The sequence below is a fragment of the Colias eurytheme genome, chromosome 20 (genome assembly GCF_061535395.1).
Source record: "Colias eurytheme isolate Ceu_HAF_F1 chromosome 20, ilColEury1 Martin Lab GWU primary, whole genome shotgun sequence".
Taxonomy (NCBI): Eukaryota; Metazoa; Arthropoda; class Insecta; order Lepidoptera; family Pieridae; genus Colias; species Colias eurytheme.
The window spans coordinates 2,749,041-2,773,932 of record NC_142999.1 but is presented as its reverse complement, the minus strand read 5'-3'; the positions used below and the strand labels follow the sequence as shown (position 1 = coordinate 2,773,932).

The following is a 24,892-nucleotide window of genomic DNA, read 5'->3' as shown; positions in this document are numbered from 1 at the left end:
TAACTACTGAACCAATTTGCATGAAATTTGGTATATATATATTTTGATACCCGAGAATGGACATAGGATAGGTTTTATCCCGGAAATCCTACGGGAACGGGTTTTTCTTTGATAACGCGGGCGAAGCCGCGGGCGGAAAGCTAGTTTATTATAATTCTTAATTTATTACAGGAAAGTAGGAAACAAAAGCAAAAATTGCAGCAATTTGATAACAGGTTGTGGATTGGTAAAATGGACAGTAGCAAATCAGCATTTGCATAATAACAATAATGTTACAGCACTGATTTACAGTGATACCCTCTCATGGTGAGAGAGACAGGTGTTTAGTGAATATTTAAATACGACATCTGTTTATAAATCAACTAGCTTTCCGCCCGCAGCTTCGCCCGCGTTTACAAAGAAAAACCCGCATAGGTCTAAAAATTTCCGGGATAAAACCTATCCTATGTGTTAATCCTAGTTACCCTCTATATCTGTGCTAAATTTCATTGTAATCGGTTCAGAAGTTTTTGCGTGAAAACCATACATATACATAATTACAAACCTTTCCTCTTTATAATCTTATATATAAAATTCTCGTGTCACAATGTTAGTCTGCATACTCCTCCGAAACGGGTGGACCGATTCTCATGAAATTTTCTGTGCATATCGGGTAAGTCTGAGAATCGGCCAACATCTATTTTTCATATGTACCACGGGCGAAGCCGGGGCGGGCCACTAGTATTAGTATAGATTTAATCAACTCTTAAATTTAATTACACGAGTTAATAATACGTTTAGTATACTATCTTAAACCCAACAATATTGTCCATTTATTAATTTTCGTAAAAATATTGATTTGGATTCATTAGTGTCTGTAATAATTAATTAATTTCCTTAACTGTAGGATAGATCGTGTATATCGTTATATTAATTGCAAAATGAAATATAATATTATTAATTCAGGATTCTGTATCTAATACCTAGAGCACATCTAGACTATATTTTTTTGAATGACGAATATTAACTGGTTAATCCATACTAATATTATAAATGCGAAAGTAACTCTGTAAGTAAGTGTCTGTCTGTCTGTTACTCAATCACGCCTAAACTACTGAACCAATTTGCATGAAATTTGGTATGGAGATATTTTGATACCCGAGAAAGGATGGAGATACCTTTTATTGCGAAATATGTACCACGGGCGAAGCCGGGGCGGACCTCTAGTTATAGTATAAAGCATTGTTTGCAAATAACGCAAGCATTATCCTGTAGTATTATTTTATGGTCTGTTGTAAACGCATTCTTTTGTATCTAAAACTAATACTATTTATTTTTAACATTTGAAAGCTACATATTTTCCTAGCCACGGTCAACATTTTAAGACCTGCTTTACTCGGGATAAGTAGCTAGTATTCAATAATTATCTATTGTTCCAGAGAGCCTGCTAAGCGGGTAGGATGCGGCGGCATGCGGCGCGCCGTGCTGCTCATGGCGCTGCTGACGAGGGTGGTTGGTGGCCCTACACCACAACCTACAGGTATTTATTTATAATGTTATTGAATGGCAGCTAAATCATTGATAGAAAGTTATATAATTTACATTTGAAACTACAAAATTGATTAAAAAAAACAATAGCATAGGTACATAATTTTGATTAAAAACACATTGAAAAACATCATGAAGGTTTATCGTATGCAAAAGCTATCTATACCTGTTAAAAACGGAATTTTCTTCAAGGTATTACAGTCAGTATAAAAATATGTTGTTTATGTATAATCTTATATATAAAATTCTCGTGTCACAATGTTAGTCTGCATACTCCTCCGAAACGGGTGGACCGATTCTCATGAAATTTTCTGTGCATATCGGGTAAGTCTGAGAATCGGCCAACATCTATTTTTCATATGTACCACGGGCGAAGCCGGGGCGGACCGCTAGTAGTATCTAAGAATTGATTGACTAGGTAGGTACTAACTAATATAGGTATAAACCATTGATTTGAGAGTTTGTAGTGAATTATTGTTGTATTTTATCATAAAATGTTTTGGAGTCTATATGAAATTGGTTACAGAGTTGCTTTGATTAGCGGGAATTACAAATATTGAAAAAGTCGTTGATGAAAACATTCTCTCTTTTCGCGCAAAAATATCTGATCATATCTGTATGAAATTTAGTAGAGAGCTTGATTAAAATTTGTTTACATAAACGTACCTTTAAAATAATAAAAATAATTATCAACCTTACAGAGGTGGTAAATGTTGAAAATATGGTATGAAAAATGCTTCTAGAAGAAGTCTAATTGAATAAATAAATGTTTGAGTTTGAGACCTATGTAATGATTGAAATAATTACCAACCATTTCTTTACAGAAGCACCAAGCACTGAAGCCTTTACATCGAAGAGCCCTTTAGTGACGGTATTCCGTAGACCGATGACTGCAAAACCTAAGGGAATGCGACGGAAGGGAGATTCGCCAATGCTGAACTACATCTTCGATTCGTATGCCACGAGTAATAAACATTTTCATGATAAGTGAGTATTATATTAATTATTTTTTATCTCTATATAATTAAAATTATAAATGTGTTTTTTAACGGTTTTGTTAAGGGACAAGGAAGTTTCTAGTTAGTTAGTTATATTCAATGATAAAAATTTTCGTTATAATATACCGTATATTCGTAGAATACGTTATAGTTTAAGTACAGCTATCAAATCACACATTTGTAATTTAACGGTTTAAATCTTTATCATACTGGAATCCTGATGCAGAAAACTGAGGGAAATATCCTCATTGGAATAACAGAATGGGAGCAAGGAAATTCATAACAAAATTTAAATGCCAAATTCGTTGGAGTTGGAAATAGCCTTTTTAAAAATCAGTTTTGAGCATGCGTTTTATGACCATGGAATTTCTTATTTCCTAGACTTTAACTGAATCAAGTATGTCACGAATTTACGACCCGAAAAAAACACCGTAACATAAAATATTTTCACAGAGAACAACGTATGCATACTACATGTGCTATGCTTCCTAATAGTATAGATGCGAAAGTGTGTTTGTCTGTTTGTTTGAACTTCCTTCACGTCGCAACGGAGCATCTCGTGGGTTGAATTTTGTCTCTGAATATAGTTAGAAGGCTAGAGAAAGACATAGGATACTTTTTGCGGGGAAACAGTAATTCATTCCCATGGGTTTCGTTTGACTACGCTACTGAAATAAATAAATTTAATTCATGTTACTCATGTTAAAAAGCAACAATAAAACAACGAACAACTGAAGTTGTCGACAGAATTGTCATTGCGTCACTAAAACAAGCATTATAAAATTTATGACGCATTTGATGGCAGTGAGATTTGCGCAGTACGCTTTAAAGCAGTTTAAAGAGCGACGTTAAAATTCAATAAAACGGTAATAATGCCGGTTTATTTGCTTTTCCAATATCACTTTATCGTAATATAATATTGTGTTTTATTCTGATATATTATTTTGAAAGCTTGGGATAAGGCTGTAAGGATCGGACTGCTTAACTGATATCGAATTAAAAAGTTGCTGAATCTCAGAAAAGACTATTACTGAGATTGATAAATATCATGTTCTGTGTTATTATTGAACGTAATAATAAACGTAATATAGATTAGGAGAGATTTAATAACATAAAGAGCAAAATAAATGTGGATAAAACCTTGAAACTTCGTAAAAATTTAAAGGCTTTTATAATTTTTATGTAGCATCACTTTAAATACTTATTTAAATACAGCGCATGATAATTTATGAAGTGAAACTTCTTTATCGGGGTTAGAAAAAAATTTAGTGTAACATTTTTTCGTTACGCGTGACATTTTTCCGTTACGCGCCATCTTTTTCTTATCTACCACGCGTGATTCGACGTATTTCTATAAAGTTGCATATAGTAAATTATTTTTTGAAAAATAAGGTCACAAAGAAGTTTCACTTCTTACGTGTACACGCACACATTTTTATTTTTGATAAATTTTAAACAATATAAAAAATTCAAACACGATGCGGGAATCGAACCAGCGTTTTTTTGCATTACCGGGGCAACGCCTAGCCTCTTGGCCACTCGTGATCCCGCCTATGTAATCGAAATTTCTTCTACTCTTTCGGTTTTATGTGCTTAGGGGCACCCCATTAGCGCATGCATCAAATAAGTGATCTATGTTCTATTTTCTATGGAGTTTCTTGCCGGTTCTTCTCCATAGATACTGCTTTCCGAATCGGTGGTAAATGTTAAAAATATGTATTGACGTTTCAAAAGTGCTTCTCGAAGAAGTCTAATTGAATAAATAAATAAATGTTTGTTTGTTTGAGTTAGTGAAGCAGTATTTAATATCTGTACTTAAAATACTTCCGAAAAAACTAATCACCCTAAAAAACTAAATAATCCGAGAACCTAAAAACAAATAAATATATCTCAATCGAAATATTGTTTCACAATTGACCTATTTAACAAATAGAGTGATCAGCTAAGGTTCGCGAAACTAATTTGAGCGATACGGAGCCACGTTATCTCATTTACCAGTTTAATGAAGAGCCTTTCAGTATGGTTCGTGGCTGTGTGTTACACCGATGTGTATCTGGGAATATTTGCAATTTTACAGTTTGTAGGTGATAAATTGGTCGCAGTTTTGATAATATACTTTATAAATGTTAAAAATGTAATGTGCAATTTTGAAGTAAATATAAACTGAAGATTATATTAAATTTCTCGTTGAAAATTGTCTTTACGAAAATAAAATTTAAACAAATCTTGCTTAAAATCTTATATACCTGGCCACTTATCCAGGTTAAAATTTTAATACTTACCTGGCCATCACTTGGATTATGTAAACGAATTATTGGTAGCAATGGTATTCATAGCTCTAATTCCTTTAAAACTCCACCTGTCTAATGAAGCTAAAATTATTTGCTTTGTAATCTACATATTAATTCAGGTGTTTTAAAAAACAACGTTACACTACGGTGTAATACGAGGACAATTAATTCGTATCCATGTCACGTTTGTAAAGTTCCCCTGTTTGAATAAAACAGAGCTCGTTTCAGTTTTTCGCTGAAAATATTTTGCATACGAATTTACGGGCTGTATTTTATATATTTCACAATTTACATTAAGCGGGATTGTTTACAAATCGACGACACGTTTCCGTTGCAAATTACTTATATTCAATCTTTGTTATTATTGTTTTATGGAGCAATTTGTTTTTTTATTGGTCCATTGATTATGAACAAGATGCATAAACAAATTGTGAGGTGTGATGTGGCATTTGTGAATTGAATAGACAAAGCTTTTCCTAAATTAAAATAATGATATTCTATCAATATTTATTGCTATAAAATACAGAAACAGTTATTAAAAAGTATCTAAATAGCTGAAGTCTATATCGGGACCCATTAATGTTTTCACACTCTATATTATGAGTGAATTACGTTTGTATTTCTGCTTATCCCGTGGGAAAATACGCAATATCATCTTTATTATTAGAATGGCACGGCCAACACGTGATCAAGGCTTCTTCGGCTATACGTAGAACAACAGCACAGCACAGCATTCATTATATTTTGTTAAATTAGTTAAAATAAGCACATAAAAAAGCAAGTAAAAGGCATTTCCTTGAGCCAAAAAAACTCTAGGAAGTACGACATTCGAACTTATTCAGCTGCATTTTCATATACATAAAATATCGATTGATAATATCGGCTACAAGACATCAGACGAGGTGGAAAGTTACTACAATTGTTATAAATACAAAATCTTGAATGAATTGATAGTAAAAGATTCACAAGCGATCTATAGCTATTGAAATAGATTAGAACTTAGTATCCTACTTAACTTATATTATAAATCCGAAAGTTTGTATGTTTGTTTGTTACTCCTTCACGCAAAAACTGCTGAACCGATTATCATGAAATTTGGCAAACATATAATTGGATTAGCACACAGGAGCGTCTTTCCAATCTATACATAGCCAGAACGCAACCATAGGAAACTGCTCGTGTATATATTGTAATGCTGTTTTTAAGTCTGTGATTACAATATATACACGAATTTTGCGTACTGATCGCGTATACTTTATAACGCGGATGTTTGCGTCTTCGCTCCAAACTATACACGATCAGTACGCAAAATATAACTAAATAATATAGTTATATTTTTTATCCCGAAAATTCCGGGAATGGGAACTATGCGGCTTATTCTTTGACTACGCGGGCGAAGCTGCGGGTGATAAGCCAGTAATAATATCTTTTATCCCACAAAAGCCCCACGCTAAATACCGAAGGTATTATTAATCCATTAATTACCACCAATATTATGCATTGGATCATGCCTATCAATGACATACAGCCAACGTAAGCAAGACGGTGAATATATTATGAGAATTACACGCAGTTAATTATTATATTGCTTTAACCTAATTGCAATTCGATGCGGAATTATTATGCATGAAAGTATTAAGACTAGCTGAGCCACGCAACTTTGTCTGCGATCCTTCGTCCCGCTTCGCAACATTTTTCATAGCTGCTCCGCTCTTATGGTTGTAGAGTAAGATGCCCTGCCCCCCTAGTCAAGTGGCTTTCTGTTAGCGTAGCGTTTAATAGAATAGACTACGAATGTATAAGATTGACGTAAGCTGTAGATACGTTTATCTACAGCCTACCTACGTCAATCTCATACATTCGTAGTGTATTCTATTGATCGCTACGCTAACAGAAAGCCACTTGACTAGGGGGGCAGGGCCGCTAGACCTCACCTATTTTCTGACGGATGAAATCGTCACGATTGGGTAGTGTTAGTATGTGCTACCATCGTACGCCTACCTGCTAGCTCGGTTAATGGGCCAATTTCCAGATATCAGGTGATAAAAACAGTACTGACTTTACGTATTTCCTCATGGCTGATTTTCACATATGTTTTAGAATATACAATTAAAAATAAGATGTCAGTACTCCCAGCCACTTCCTGTGGGCCATTTTGCTTAACAGACGCTTTAAAGCTCTCAAAATTATTAAAAAGTCATCGAGATAAGTGAAATTCCATCAATATGAGTCCCCGTAAAAGATAAGTAATATCTGTGTGACGGCCCTGGGATCTTGTACTATAATGCTTCCCATCCTTCCTTGACAAAAAGGTCAGATCAAAATTATAAATTTTCATTTCGTAACTGAAATCAACAAAGACTTGGCTAATTACACTTACAGCTTAAATTATAATCACTGAGCTTTTCCAATTAATGTAGACTCTAAGGTTTTGTAATAAAATTACTGCAGCTCTGGGCTTGTAAATATATGAAAATTCTCTTGAGACGTACTGTGCAATTTTTTGCTTAGGAAATGTCTTGATTTTGTAACGTAACTGACGTTGATATAATTATATATTTGCAGGAAATTTTAAAAAATGTATATGATTAATTAATTAAAGATAAATCTATACTTATATTATAAAGCTGAAGAGTTTGTTTGTATATTTGTTTGAACGCGCTAATTACTGGTCCGATTTGAAAAATTCTTTCGGTGTTAGATAGCCCATTTATGGAGGATATATAATTATCATCACGCTAAGTCCAACAAGATTGGAGCAATTCGGGTAAAACCGCGGGGCACAGTGAAACTTGTCAAATATTTATCATTTTACGATACACCTGGATTCCTTATATTTTACGTAGCACTTGTTTCAGTATTAAATTTTGAATTATACCTATCGCTTCATAGCTTTTTATCGTTGAGCTATTTCTCAAATCAGCTTAACTTTAATCCGATGTGCGAAGTTTTGAATCGATATAGGATTTTAATCATTTCAAAGAAAATATTGTTTCCAACCTAAATAACTAAACAGTTTCGTATTAAGTTTGTGTTTAAAGGGGTTTATAGTTCATAAAATAAATATGTGTAGGTTAAATAAGTATGTTATTTTAGTGGAAATACTTCTTTGAATCTTCTTCTTCTTTTGCATATTATAATTCCATGTTTTTGAAATACTAAATAATATTTCTATATTTATCTAATTAAGTTCTGTAATCGATGAGTTGATTTTAAAAAGAGCAACTTTGGAGTTTCTTGCTGGTTCTTCTCCATAGATACTGCGTTCCGTATCGGTGCTAATTAATGTTAAAAATATGTTATGATGATTCAAAAGTGCTTCTAGAAGAAGTCTTATTGAAACTTATCGAACAAATAAATATTTGAGTTTGAATTTTGTATCACTCAAATACACACACGCTTATCTTCGGACACGTCTGTCACCTATGGACTGTGGAATCGCTTACCACCACATACTCGTTTGTCTAATTTTAAGTTTAAAAAATATCAAAAGTATTGTTGAATACCTTTTAAAATGGACATCAAAAGTATAACAATTGCAAGAGCACTTTACTGTTCTGACACTCGATGCACAAGCCTCGCAATTGACCGATTTTCATGTTAAACGATTAATATATCTATTGTTTGATCAATAAAACTTTTATTTTGTATATGAGCGTTTAAAATAAACATAAAAGTACCTATTATCTATTTATTTAACAACATAAATCAACTAATTTTATAAAGCTGAAATGTTTAATTGTTTGTTTGCTCGTACGCGCTAAAATCAGGAACCACGGGTCCGATTTGAAAATTTATTCTACTGTTAAGATTGGTTAAGATAGTCCATTTATCCAGGAAGGCTATTGGCTGTATTATAATCGTCACGTTATGACCAATAGGAGCGGAGCAATGCGGGCAAAACCGCGAAGTTCTGCTAGTAAATAAATATACAAAATATAAAATTACCGGTAAATTGGATTTTCTTTATTATTTATTAAAAAAAAAATACAGTTCATTGGTCACAGTAACCTACTTACATACATTGTGCTACAAAGGGTCATAAATATTCATACAAAAGCAATTCTTTTTAAGCCAAAATAAATCTAAACCTGTATTTTATAAATCTACATTATCAACTTCACTTTAAAGGGATTTGCTTTGAGTGCGTTATTTAAAATTATAATATTTACAAAAGGCTTCTATTTTCCAGACTACAGCTTACTAGCTCAGTTGTAACGCTCGTCATTTATAATCTCCTAGTACTTTGAAAATTGTGAGCTATAGGGTATATATTTTCTTCTCATTCCTTAACACTACATAGTATAAAACAAATTCGCTTTTTCTGTCCCTATGTCCCTTTGTATGCTTAAATCTTTAAAACTAGGTACGCAACGGATTTTGATGCGGTTTTCTTAATAGATAGAGTGATTTAATAGGTGGGGTTTTAGTGTATAATTTATAGGTTTTAGACAAAGCGGGCGAAGCCGCGGGCGGTCAGCTAGTCCATACTAATATTATAAATGCGAAAGTAACTCTGTCTGTCTGTCTGTCTGTCTGTTACTCAATCACGCCTTATCTACTGAACCAATTTGCATGAAATTTGGTATAGAGATATTTTGATATCCGAGAAAGGACATAGGCTACTTTTTATCCCGGAAATCTCACAGGAACGGGAACTATGCGGGTTTTTCTTTGACTGCGCGGGCGAAGCTGCGGGTGGAAAGCTAGTCTTAAATAAAACAAAAAATATTGAAAATGTAAACAAATGCAAAAGCTGTGTGTATTTCTTCATAAAATTTTAAAAGTAAAGCCTCGGAAGAAACACATAGTCTGTAATCTGCACATTGTAGTGTCGGGGATCAATAATAGGTACGAACTACGAAATGCTATTTAGTATTTACTGCAACAATGAGTGTCCTGATTTTTTAACAGGATAGGTAACGGGCTGGAAATAGAACTAAACTATTCTGTTTTATGTGTACCTAAATATCTGTATAGAAATATATAAAAATGAATCCCTATTTGCCTTGGTCACGGCATCACGCGTGAAACACTGGACCGATTTCGATAATTCTTACTTTGACGTATTCTTATGAAATAAATCCTCAAGAAATTTAAGTAAATGCTAAAATTGTCGACTATTTTATCGTAATGTTTTACAATTTGCGCGAAGACAAGAAACGTCTGTCGGATCAGCTAGTATACATACATGAGTTGTATGGAAATGGTATAAATAGCTATTTTGTAGATCAATTTATTCAATCCCATACTATACGAGATAGATCGACTTTGTCATGCACAAGGGTAAAATAACATTTTGTGTTTCGATAAAGGAATAGTGATGGAAGTCTGTAAAAAATATTTTAAAGTTACTGATGACGCTAATGATACATTTTTATTGAACTGTTAAACAATTAATAATATAATTATTCTAGAAACCAAAGCCTGTGTTAGTTTAAATTTGAACACGCGTGCGTAGCAGCGGGCAACAGCTATTATAATAATAACGCATCAGCACACACGTCCTTCCAAATGCGTGTTATACTCGACGTCCCAGCGGATAAGCCCAGTAATCTAATAGCAAACAAATGCATGCATAATTGCATAGTGCATACAGTTACGTGCTTTTACGTGCTCATAGTGTTTTGTGTCCAATGCCAAGCGTGTTATGAGCACAGGGCCGAGACAAACGTCAAAACGCAAAGGAATACGATCCGCTATGGATACTAATTGACATAAGCGTATGATGTTTTGCTAGTGGTAGTGTGACCGAGCTTATGTCAATAATTAGCGACAGCAGTTTCTATTTCTTAGCGTTATTCTATTCGTCTGCCATTTGTCTTGGCCTGAAGCTCAGTAATCTAAAAGCAAACAAATGCTACATGCATAGTGCATACAGTTACGTGCTGCTTTTACGTGCTCATAGTGTTTTGTGTCCAATGCCAAGCATGTTATGGGCTGAAGCGTAATTGTGGGCGTTTGTCGGATCAAATAGAATTGCTTCTTTGGTAGGAAAAAAAGACTGAGTTTAAAGGTATAAGAAGATGATGATGGTCGTGTTGGTTATACTCGTGGTTATACTACATTTAACTTTACTTTGATCGGATTTATCTTCGCTTGTGTTAGGTTAAAAAAGTCAATCTTCAGAGAGCCACGGCGAGCAGCTTTTAAGTATTTTAATTATCCTCTGCTTACTAATGTAACACATAATTATACTTCACAGAAAGTACTAGTAAAATATTCGGTAATTTTTCTGCGGAAGTGTGGATCGAACTTTCCTTAACTTTGTGATAGTAAAATCTGGCTTACTTTCCTCTCAGTTAATGGGGCTCGTTAATAAAGACGTCAAATTAATACGATATTCAGTTATAAAGAAATATCGTTTTCTATTTGCAATTATGTAAAATTTATTTCACCCTCTGAAATAGTTTCGGTACTAATAAAGTTAAGTAAAATTCTTGTTTAAACCTTGAAATATATTCGCAAAGCTCCGGAGCTTTGCTTTGAATTTCAGTACAAAATGCCGGCATTTTGTACTGAAATTCAAATTAATTTTAAAAGAATTCAATATTTATGGCCCATTTAAAACGATATGTTGGCGTAAATATACTGTGAATTTTTTCTTAGAGCACGCGAAGTTTTAGCAAATTATTAATGACTTTTATTTAGTTACTTTGAGAAATTAGTGTATAACATGTTTTAAGATTACGTGACAAATTAATTTAAGATTATTTTGTTATTAAATAATTGAATTTGAAGTATAATAACAATGTAGAATTAGGTATAAGATATATAATTTATTAAGAATATACAGCTAGTGTTAGAACGGAAAAATGCTGAAAGGGTTCATTAATATAATAATGAATTAAAAAACTTATAAAATTATAAAAAAAATTAGAAACCTCTCTCCCAACCTTTTTATGGAAGTGAAACTTCTTTATCTTTATCTTTATATTTTTTGTTATAGATTCAAAGCACCCTCATTCGAAGGAGACCTAAACTCGGATACTATAATCAATGCAGACACTGGGTCGACCGTGGTGTTCGATTGCAAGGTGTCTTCTTTGAGAGATAAAACTGTAAGTTTATTGTAATTAATGAGTTATTATTTAGCTTTAAATGTATTAATTTATTAGTTAATAAAAAATTAAATCTGGAATAAAGTACCATATTATGTTCCTAAATATAATAGCAGAGTTTATTCAAGCCAAAAGAATCGACTGTATCAAATCAGAAATACTATGATTTTGTCCGAATTCGAACATTTTAAGGACCTCATTCGACAAATTAGGTCGTAAAATGTTTATGGCTAAGGAAATAAGACACGCAGTACCATTTTATACCGCTTTCTTATTAATACTTTATTAATTTTCTTCTGTATTGTAGGTATCCTGGTTGAGGGTATCTGATGATGAAAATTTGGAGTTACTGACGTTAAATTTAGACACATACACTGCTGATGCAAGGTAAGTAAATTATTATCAACTAATTTTTTTACGTTCAAAATGAATAAAAATGTAACAAATAACAAATTCTTCGAATAGGTCCTTCGAGACCGACAATACTAAAAACTTTAATTTCTTATAATATTATTTTTTACGAACTTGGATCATAAAAACTTTCTTCTTTTAGGTACAGAGTAGATTTAGCGGGTGAAAATTGGAAATTGTCACTTTCATATGCAAAAACTCAGGATTCTGGCATTTATTGTTGCCATGTATCAACACATCCGCCTATGTTAAGGAGATTTAAATTAATAGTGCATGGTAAGTACAATATCCACATATTCAAGCGTAGAGTGAACAGGTATCTTCTAGGGAAGCGCGTTCCATCTTAGACCACATGTCAGCTTAACATCAGGCGAGATTGTGGTCAATAAGTGCTTCCCTATCGACAGTAAAAAAGTGAAGCAAATTAATATGAAATTTCAACGATTTTAAGGCCCAAATACGCATTTGTGTCAAGCAAAGACGTTTACTTTTTTAACCAATTCTCAATACTTTCGCTACCTATGTCAAACGATCTTCAGAACGAAGCAATTATGAGATACCTCGTCTAGTTTTGTTGACCAGACAGCAATGTATGTATAAAGAAGATAGATTTTTGATGACGTTTTATCATTTATGCTTTGACAAAAAGAACGTATAATATTATATCATAAAGTTCAGAACACAACGAAATATTTAAAATCAAATCAAATATATACAGACAATAAAAAGTATCAAATACAACACAGACATGTCACCCGTTTCACAAATTGATTTATAGCCTAGAATGGATAAACGAAAATCAATATCAATTATAATAACTTACTTTAAATTAATAATCACCATTTATAGCTATATAAGCTAAAGTTAAATTAGACTTTACCAAAAAACTCAGTAATAATTTAGCAGTCACAAAGCCGTGTGTATGAACACCTGAGTCTCTAGAGTGTTTTGTAATTTACAAAACCTTGAAATGTCTTGTTTTATTCGTGTAATTTAATAGAGTTTTCTGAATTTATGCATAATATTTTCATACTTTAAACCTTGTACATATTTGTATTGCTAGTTTTAGAATTGTTTCAGACGATCGTTTCAGTTTTATTTTACTTTCAGATTTGAATTGTGTTTTATGCAAACTTATAACTGTACTTTTAATAATATTCGCGTCAGTATTTAATTTGTAAACTTAATTATTTGTATTATCGATTATTTCATGATGTTTATCCTATTTTTATCAGTTTATTTATACAGTCTATCATTGTTATAAACCTTTCTAAATAAATTAATAACTCTAATTATAATTAGAGTAGGACATACTTAATAATAGGTAATTTTATATCAAGTATTTAGACATTATTTTCTTTCAGCACCAGAAATAAGGATGAGCAAAGAAACATTCCTTGAAACAGGGGAGACTCTGTCTCTCAAATGTTCTGTGCTACATCTAAACCCAGGAGAAGTGACTCCCGAACTCTTTTGGTATAGAGGCAATAGCAGTACCCCCTTGGATGAGGTGCGGGGAGGAGTGCTGGTGGAAACAGATCAACTAACCCTGACCAGCCATTTACAGGTAATTTGTTCTTTATATAATCAGCAGCAAAAGAGTCACTTGATGGAAAATATTACCAATGTATTGAAGAATTTTTACATTTGAGAAATGTTTAGTGGTTATTCTTGGAGATGCTAATGCCATAAGAATTTGGAAATGTCTTTCTGGTTTTACATAAATTCATAGACTTTTTTCTTGAAGGCTCAATGTTGTTGTCAGTTTGGAAACACTGAAGCTGGTTATTTGTTCCAGAACAGCGTAGTTGTGGTTAAAAATAAAGTGAGACATGCATTGATATTAATCTTCCTACGGCAGATATGTTTCGTAATTACTTGAGACATCCATTAGTATAGATTTAGAAAGTTTAGATACAGCGTTTTACTGAAGCGATGTGAAGTTTGGTAACTGATGTTCATTATTTAAATGCCAATCAGACATAAACTTTATGAGGCACTTGAGCTAAGTTACGTACTCCCTTGTGGGATGTAGACATATGCTTCTGCCTTTTTAACTTATCCATTTTATTCAGGGTCAAACTTGGATAATCAGTTTTCTATGACCTTCTATATAAGGGCTTTTTAATAGCCTGTGCGATCGATACTGTTATTAAGCTTTTACTGAAGAAAGATAGAACGATCAGTGTCCTCAATCTAAGATCTCTCAAGAGATTTCAAGATACACGTGTATAATATGACACTTTAGAATATAATATACCGTGTACCACGTATAATAATAATGTATATGGTTTAAAATACAAATAAGTAGTGATGTAAATAAGTATGATTATTGCTTGCAATGCCATGCCTTTCACAGCATCGAAAAACTCATAATTATTGAAGTAATGTAGTTATTCCATTTCTAAATTTCCGTCGGCGTTGCCTGTTTTGCGGTTTAGGTGTGCAGAACAGACAGATAGACAGACAAAACTATTATCGCATTTATAATATTTTTAAGGATTATAATATTTATACATAGGAACATTCATTTTAAGAATAATTAGGCACTCTACACTGATTAGGCAGACTATATTTAAGCAGAACAATAAATCGCTTAATTCCTTCGCAAAATTAAACCAGATTTATCCATAATTAAGGGATAAGAAATTCACGAACGTCGAACGTTGATTAAAAACGTATTTTATTAGACGTTACATAAAAGCCAATGGCCAATTTCCGCCGTCCATTGATTTTGATGTTCATGGCGGTTGTAACAGCTTTTGTACCGAATTAGGGGCAGATACATCGTTTTACTTTGTAACTTCGAACATGTGCTCCCGGCCTTATTTATGTTTTACTGCGAGTGATATGTAGTCAGTTCTCTTTGTATACCGATGTTGTTGGAAATAAAAATTTGTGATCAAATGCGACTTTTTTGTATCGTCGAGATGTGTATAATACAGACGCAAAACTTTACTTAAATAAACTAAACATTAAATACGTTTAATCAAATACCATATTTATTTGTAATGTTTATTAAACACTTGACCGTAATTTGAAGCTTACTTCATTGAGAAGGCACCTAGCTTTTTCCGCCTATTTTTCCCTCTCTTTCCGTTGTATATATGCTATCTCTCTCGCACACCTCTCCACCAGGTGGCGGGGCGCACGATAATGTCGGGCGCTGGATGTTTTTCATTGGTGCTATTAAGTATTAAGTATTGCTTAAAGCAAGTGCTAAAAGTGTTAAAAAGTGTATCCCGTCGGATCGGTACAGTGAGTTATTTTTACATCTATCTAATAATATTTTACTTAAAAATGAGTAAAAATCTTTAAAGTCAACGGTATAATCGTTGGACTTTATTTAAAATGCTGAGGTTTTTAATGAATCCTTCAGCAATAGTTTATTTTTCAATATGCTTAAATACTTAATAGCATGAATAAAGATATTTAAAATTAACGATACAACCGTTACATTTTACTTGAAATAGTAACTTTTCTTTTGAAATATTTCATTATGCAATATGTACTAATTAATATTTGAATTTTTAATACTGTGAGTAAAGCTATTTTAACGGTGTTACCGTTCGGCTTTACTCGAATCGTTAATATTACTTTTGTGATTATTTGATATTACTAGATATATCAAATACCCTCTCTTGTATATAGATATTTTTAATATTTTATTTCATTTTTAATAATGTGTTTTTATTACAAGGGTACAAGTGAATTTTTCGTGGAAAAATTACAATTAATACTTAGTATGGATATGAGCCAACTCAAAGCTTTACAGGCATACAATCCATTGCTACGACTTTATTACATTGTCGTTATCGCTAGGAACGGTTCGGAATTCCTATCATAGTTTATTACTAAAAATTATCGAACGAGATGAGTCAGCTCCAAGAAGTCACGACATGTCAGAACATGTTGTGATATTATTTTATAAATCGTACGGGAGTTACCGCTCAACTGAATAATGATGGAATTCGCTCATGTATAGTAGATACGTACCATGAATGTTCCACACATTCAAAACTATCCGTAGTCTATACGTGTCCTTTTATGAGTATTATTCTGATCCGTTTTTATGTGAAAATAGACATATTACACACGGCTAATTTGATTGAAAATTACGTTTCCTATGTTCAAATGATGCAACTTTTTTGTTAAAACGAGTAAGTACCAAAATTTTACAATTAAATTCTTTGGTTTACTGAACTTGTGCTGAAAGGGTTATCGTATAATAATTATCGAGATATCTTAATATAAATTAGATTTAGATACACTTATTTCAAAGGATTTACAATTCACTTCTAACGTTTTAGAATAATATTATAAACTTGTACACCTTGACAAAAAGTAAAAATTTGCGGGTGAGTGGAGATTATTTTGTGCAATTAAATATAACGTCCTACGACGGTATGGTTGCGTTCGTAAGGAATGTTAACGGATATAAAGCAACTAAATTTTACATCGATTGCATGAACAAAAATAAATATGAATCGAAGTTCATTTTAAAATTTAGTGAATTGATTTGAATTATGAATTTATTAAATGTCGCTAACATTGGAAAATAAGTTAAAGGACCTTGTTAATTGCTATATTATTTAAATGATTATTTACTGCTATTTTTATATTAGCACTAAGGTGTATTCTTGCTCGAAGCAGAATACATAAATGTGGCCACTACTCCTCGCAGGGGTTAGCCAGGTCAAATTCACCCTCGCAGGGTGTCTCTTAAGCATTTTTTGGCAGGCCCTACTTATTTCTAGTTACAAACATCCCTCGCGCAGCTGTCGCTCGCAGGGAAATGGTGCAAATATATATCGGCCCTCGCGGGGCTTTGATTACAATCGTCCCTCACGGAAAAGATGGTGCGAATATATATCAGCCCTCGCGGGGCTTTGATTACAACCGTCCCTCATGGAGAAATGGTGCAAATATATATCAGCCCTCGCGGGGCTTTGATTACAACAGTACCTCACGGAGACATGGTGCAAATATATATCAGCCTTCGCGGGGCTTTGATAACAACCGTCCCCACGGGGAAATGGTGCAAATATATATCAGCCCTCGCGGGGCTTTAATGGCGATTGGTGCAAATATACAAAGGATTGATCATTAAAATGATCATAGATATTTGCTTTTGTCAACGAGGACCCACGAAAGAAGTTTTGGATATGACCGTATCGGATCTTCACTCTTCTAAGGTAGGTAGAAAAAGGTTTTGAAATCTACTTCACAGTGGGCAGTATAGTAAATGACCTAATAAATACAATAAAGGTTAGATACGTCAAATAATGGGCGCATGAAATTGATACTTCGTATCCTAAAAGTTTACGCTTCAGGAATCAGGAAACCACCATTGGTTTACCAATTATGGAAATTGGAATTGAACAAATTGTATTTACCAATGCAAAGCCTAATCACAACAAAGGAAGGCGAGTCGGATCAAATATCATCTCGCAGATGATTTATGGCGGTGGTTTCGAGGATTGTCACCAAGCCTTGTGTCAACGGTATGTTTGGTATCGTAATTAAATGGCACTAGCCGACCAATTTTCATATACAAACATCGGAAGAGATTTTTTAATCGCAAAGCGATTGAATGTAACAAATGACGATTGATTACGTATAGTTGACCTCTCATAGGCCTATTTTAGTTGCCCGGTCTTGTAGGCAATTTATTTGACTCGTTTTTCAACCCATTTGACCTCATTATTGCACCCATGAGATTTTTCTTCGGGGCTCAAACAATAAATCGCTGAGGGATTAGGATAATCGTTTGTTAGACAAGTTTTTTGTCATCCCACCAGGATTATTATATTGTATAATAAAGTTATATACAACTATTAACGTAAAACGTTTAAGTACTCAACGAATGCTGAGAATACTGACCGTTGAGTTACATAGGATAGAGGATAAATAACGGAAAGTCAATCTTTCCAAACAAAAGCCTCTTATTATTAGATATTACTTGGAACCCCTACCCTTAACGAGAAAGCTCTGCCAAATGACTTCTCATTTCTTTGCTTTGAGGGGGGGGGGGGGGGGGGGCAATAAATGAAATGTACAGGCTATACGGCTTTTAAAATATAAGACTGGTAAGCGAACTAAACTTTGCTGGTTTAGTTCTTGCTATAATTTATCGCTATCCGTGCCTGCTTCTCGTGTTTACGGGTGAATTAAGTTTATCAATAGTCATAAATGCAATGCTATTCAGAGGATATACTGCATTTAAAACATGACAAAGTCTGGTAAGTGAACTAAACTTTGCTAGTTTAGTTCTTGCTATATCGCTGTCCGTGGCTGCCTCGCGTGTTTACGGATGAATAAAGTAATGTCCTGTCTTCGCATCCACAGCTAACTGTCCTATACTGTCATAATCTTAACACAGATTCATTCGACATAGCTCCCCACGAGCTCAGTTCTTCATTTTTGCACTCGCACAACTGTGGACAACACAAGAGCAATGCCTCCATTGGTAGCAGTTACAATCAAGGGATAACTAACCTTAGGCTAGCCATATTACGGATGTTGGAACAACCGACTATATTCAGGGCAATTTTCTTTGTTCAGTGTAACGTTTAGACTGTCGTAGCATTCCTACGGAACAAAGATGGGATCAGATCTGCATCCTTAATGCAGTTAATCGAAAGGAGATACTTTCAGACGACGATAGTATTCAAAACCCACCATATTCCTTAACATAATAATGCATAGTTAAGCTTATCTCTCTTGCCATTATCCTGCAGCAGAATTCCTTGGCGATAATTTATCCTCGTTAGAACGAGCGAGGGTTGTTACGATAATATGAGAAATCCTAGTTAGTTAGAGACCTGAACGACGCGATAGAGTACCGCTATTTCAGTAGTAGTAACACCTAGAAGGGTGAAGGTATTCTGGAAAGCGGAACTGAAGGCCCGGTCAGCAGCATCAGCCACCTAATAGACAGTGTTCAGTGCTGCACCACTATAATCTGCAAAATGACTCTGACGGTATGAAAATGTGGAGTACATTTTCAAAATATCAAATGATATAGTTGGAATAAAAATCCTATTTGCCTCCGTCTATCCAAAAGACATACGGAGTAGCTAGTAGTAGTTGGTTGAATTAGAATAAAGTAACTATAGTTAAAATCCTTTGTTACTGACTGGATAAATTTGGCTCTTTTCCTATCTGACGTTCATATAGCTGTTGACTGCCTAGTGTTGTGCACAAACACTATTATTATAAACTAGCGGTCCGCCCCGGCTTCGCTCGTGGTACTTACGTTTTCTCTACATAAAAACCATCCTCGTACTTCAAGGAATATAATAAAAGAATTATCGAAATCGGTTCAGCCGTTCTCGAGTTATGCGCTTACCAACACATTTTGCGATTCATTTTTATATATAAGAAGATAAGTCACGTTATGTAGTCCCGAGGCTTTCGGTATATAAGTTCTGATGTAAATCATAATTATATCTTAAAACCGAATTGATTAAAAGTAACGTACTTGGCTGTAGTAATTGCAGTTTTGGGACACAGATAAGCTCCTTATCATTTTAGTCTCTTAAGTTCAGTATATTTGTTTCCAGTACAGAGTTTATGACCTATCAGTTTTAAATAAATAATTCATGCATTGTACTGAAAGTACTAGCCATGTTTAGATTATGATTGGTGGCGTTGGCTCTAAACATTAATAGATACCGCACGGTTTGGTTTGATGTTAAAAATCTGTATTATAATTAAAACCGTTTACCTGTTTTGATATTTTATTGCCTTATTCAAGGGGTGACCTTTTAAATTTATTTCTGACCCCAAAAGTAAGGACCAAGTTCCCTTCTTGTCCGCTTGTAGCAGGTTGGGTTAAAACTGTGTGAGTTGAGACAGGTGGTAATTCTATGTTAAGATGATTCAATTGTGCTTCTACAGATTTCTAATTGAATAAATAAAGGTTTGAGTTTGAGGTATTTTTGCCTCGTCGGGATCAGCTGTTGCTTCATTTTGTAAAAAAAATCTAAATGCGTAATTGAAAGTCGTTACTGGCGCTTTCGCAGATTTACGCTAAAGATAGTGAAAATTGTAGTAACTTTAACTTTTCAAGCCCAAAAGGTACGCTTGAACCAATCTCATAAGTTCTAATACTTTTAATCATTATGATTAACTTTTTGGTTCTTATTTGATTAACTTTTCATCTGGGATTGTTAATATATTATATAATATAAAAATTTGTGTGATTTATTGGTAGGTATACTATCTGCACACCTTACTCTTTCAAATAAAGAAATAAGTAATTACTTATGTATTCAAATTCACATTGGCGTCCATATATTGTACACCAGGTGGGTAACAGACAGGTCTCAATGAAGTAAGCTTCAAATTACGGTCAAGTGTTTAATAGCTGTGTTTTACCTGAAAATAAAACACATATTAAATACTTACCTATATTTGAAGCTTACACTTAACGTCCACCTGTTGTGGATTTCGACTCAATGAAAAACATCCAGCGCCCGACATTATCGTGCGCCCCGCCACCTGGTGGAGAGGTGTGCGAGAGAGATAGCATATATACAACGGAAAGAGAGGGAAAAATAGGCGGAAAAAGCTAGGTGCCTTCTCAATGAAGTAAGCTTCAAATATAGGTAAGTATTTAATATGTGTTTTATTTTCAGGTAAAACACAGCTATTGTTGTGTGCTTGTGTGAGTTGAAATAAATGCTTTCTTTCATATCAAGCCTTAATGCTATTAAAATTTAGTAGCTTGGACCTCATCACAAACTTTTATAGCTAAAAATGTCATGGTCGAACATTTAGGACAATATCGATTACTGAATCTATCTTGATTACTAATTTCATGAAAATATCATATGAAATTAGAGACATATTTTTTTTCCTGATTAGGTGAATGTAGGTAATCAGATAGATTGAGAATTTCTAATTAGCCTCCAATTGAGATTCAATCCTTCTTATGCTTTCACCTTAACTTTTGTTTCAAAGAAACCTACTTCGATTAAGTTTAATCAAAATGAGTAAAATAATAATAATTGTAATTGAGTAAAATAGGTATGAACAGTTGCTTTGCATTAGAGAATCGAATCTGCCGCCTTTGTGTTGTTGTCCTGAATATCCTAGTCTTGGAGGCTAGCGGGATCCGAAGAAACGGTTCACCGCTGGCCGACCGCAGGTTGTAGGGGGCCCAAGTAACGAATTAGCCAGTCGTGAAAGGCTGCCCCGCCGCCTGTGCATAATCCTGGATTGGCTCCAACGTGCCGATTGGCGATCGGAAGAGAGGACCCGTTGGCAAAATTCAGGGGGTTTCGGGCGTCCCCGCAGTCTCCAGGCTAGGTTTATTTTTGGGTATAGACATGTTGGTGATAGGTGGTTCCATATGCATAGCCTCGTTCAACTTCTATTTTTGCTCCCTACCTAATCACTCTAGCCAGGGTGAATAGGCTCCTTCTAGGCAGACGTGCAACCAAGTAGGCCACATCACCGCTTCCCATCAGGTGGGATTGTGGCCAAACCTCTGCCTATTGTTAATAAAAAAAAAAAAAAAAAAAAAAAATTATAGGCACCACGTGTACAATTTCACTTACGAATGTTAACGTAGGTTACTTACATAATTATAACTGCGTTCATTTATTTAATGATAACTTAAACAAAGGTAATTGCAGTGTAATTGGTGAAGATAATAATAGAGGTAGCTAGTCATGTATTATTGTTTCAGGCTACGTATTTCTACTGTAAATTGAGGTATATGGAGCCCCTCTGCTAGCGTATTCGTAGACATGTAGATAAATATTCACAGAATCTTTAGAATATTCACAAAAAAAGAATAATTCAATGAAAATAAAACCAATATAAAAACAGTAATTCATATAAATTTTTGTTTGTTATTAATTATAGCGACATTTATTTCAAATGATGATGATGGTGATCAAAATATGATGGCAAATTTGTTTTCAAATTCATATTATAGATATGATGATGATGGTGATCAAAATAATATGATGGCAAATTTGTTTTCAAATTCATATAGATATTAAACAAGATGTAGTATTAAATATTATTACTAACACAATTTTGCGGTTCAAAGGGAAAAAAAACGCTTATTTGCACGGAACCCTAAGTGTAGCGAGGCCGACTCGTACTTAACCGACTTTTCAATTTATCGCGAACAGACAGACGTTGTAGAGGTTTTGTTTTATAATACGTTACGTATGATTTCATTGTTATATAACGTAGTATTATTTTTCCTTTTAACGCCTTTTAAAGTCAATTTTGAGCCTCTTTAATTGACACATAAAATACAACTAAAATCGTAATAACTCTAGCAATGTGGACGCACACTACTCCAACCTAGACGGGGTAATTTAAACCGCTCCCTCCACTGTAATATATTTGTTCGGTTAAGTGGAGGCTTAACATTTCCTCCTATTTCTGGGGAAACCAGAGATATTTTCCTTTTTGATGGTAAATAAAACTTGTAAAAGTAGGTCATTGGAATCTTATCACTTAAATAATAGCCATGATACACTTTTAAAGCCAAGTGCTTCGTATAATGTTGAAATATTTTTGGAAAGATTCCAAATATATGACGGTCTATTGAGAAATCACATAGATATTGATAAAATATGAATAGTGGCCTTTAAAAGCGCTTGGATTTTGAACACCCCCTTCCATTAATGTTAATAGAAATGAAATTAGAAACAAAATTCTTCCGCTAATAATTATTCATTGGTATCTTAAGATAATAGCGCTTACCAAACATTAGTCGTGTAATAGTGTACGTAAAATTGTTGATATAATTGTTAAATAATATAGGTAAATTAATTGTTTTTAAATTGAATTAAGAGTCCTTATCGTCAAAAAAGATACCTCTTGTTTCTCTTTAATTGAAATAACTAGAAAGTGAAAAATTGTTTACTAATAATTGAATCGACGGAAAATTATTTGGAGCTTAAAAAACTAAATTAATTCTAAAGCAAATTTTAATTGCCTAATGAATACTCGACTTACTCAACACAAACTTCTCAGACAGCCGATATCTGTAGTTCTGTATTTGGGCTTTAATTATAAGTTAAATTAAAATATTTAATTGATGTACAAATAAACCCCGAATTCTTGGTAATATTATGAATTAAATGGGTTAAAACAACTTTTGCCTTTGACGTAAATAAATAGAATGGAAAGCGAAAAACAAAGACTGATGCGTAAAATTAGCTTAATAAATTAATTATATTGTTTGAAGCATTTCTAAATGTTTTAAATTATACGTTAGATACTAGATAGTATTTGTTTTTATTTCGACTTTATTTTGTAAATTTAAACGAACATAAGTGGGCCACCAATGAAATAAAATTTGACCTATTTTTACTGTGTGGACAAAGTTTTAAAGAGCAATATGTTTCTAGTCAATATTTATCTTTAATTCCGAAATTAGGAATCAATAGTAGATTCAAATAAATACCTAAAAACTAAAAAAAACGCACTTTAATGATATGAATTATTTACCGTATTTTCATCGACCAGGGATCGATCGATAAGTGTACAAAGTTTGTATTAAATCGGCCTGTAAGTGGTTCAAAATTAAGTCTAAAGAAGTCAGTTAGATACAAATATACAAATATAGGTACATATTAAGAAAACATAAGCGTGTTAAAAATTGTTATTTGGCAGAACTTATTAAAATATACATGCATAAAATTTAATACATTTAAAAGCAAGCGTTCAGTATTTTTCAAAACATTACGTAAGCGTTATTTCTGGCATAAAAGCGATATAGTCGTGAAATTATTTTAAGCTAGGACTAAAAATATTAATGAATATAAAAATTCTAACATGTGCAGTAATACTGTTATACCGCTGTGTCACATTTGTTCCTTTTGCATCTGCACTCGTGTTTGAAATTAAAAAAGTTGGATGGAATAAATGTATAAAAATATATGCAAAAAGATTTTAGAGCGGTAATATATTATGCATGTAACAGTTATTACGAAGAAGGGGTAGACTTCTTCAGTCTTGCGTGGTAAGTTTTATAAGAAAACTAGCTTACCGCCCGCGGCTTCGCCCGCTTTGTCTAAAACCTAATAAATTATATACTAAAACCTTCCTTGAATCACTCTATCTATTAAAAAAATAAACCGCATCAAAATCCGTTGCGTAGTTTTAAAGATTTAAGCATACAAAGGGACATAGGGACAGAGAAAGCGACTTCGTTTTATGCTATGTAGTGATATAGAGAAGATACTTACTTCGTTTTTTGTTGTAACGTTCACACTTTAGTTCAGAATCTGGTTTTTGATCATGTAGTGTATGTGAGTGAAAGAGAGGGAAGTATTATGTCATCTCTTGCGCACGTGCAACGGTGACACCGCTCACACAGCTCAGTTGGCTGCAGGCGGTCGGAGTGAGAGGTCGTGTGCGTCTAAGAGCCGATAATAGGGAAGGACATACACTACATTTTTGGCGACGAGGTAAATCGGGAATATATGTAAGTAATTTTTTTTTTGATAATGAAAAAAAATTACAAAACGAAAAAAAAAAGGGAGGAAATAGGTGTGCTGTGATAACTATTGAACTAATTATATCCACAGTCGAGTTACATCGAAGGGAATATTAAAGTTAATAATAA

The 24,892-nt window shown here is 33.5% G+C and overlaps 1 protein-coding gene across 1 annotated transcript in view; it reads left to right on the top strand.

The window, feature by feature from the left end:
* Positions 1-2,413: 2,413 nt before the first annotated feature.
* LOC149899530 (lachesin-like) overlaps positions 2,414-24,892 on the top strand; it is a 33,702-nt gene continuing 11,223 nt past the window's right edge. Inside the window, exons 1-5 of the mRNA XM_090113534.1 lie at positions 2,414-2,514; positions 11,766-11,877; positions 12,185-12,264; positions 12,431-12,564; positions 13,653-13,855. Of these exons, the coding sequence (XP_089969660.1) occupies positions 2,414-2,514; positions 11,766-11,877; positions 12,185-12,264; positions 12,431-12,564; positions 13,653-13,855 (630 nt within the window). The remainder of the gene's footprint in view (positions 2,515-11,765; positions 11,878-12,184; positions 12,265-12,430; positions 12,565-13,652; positions 13,856-24,892) is intronic.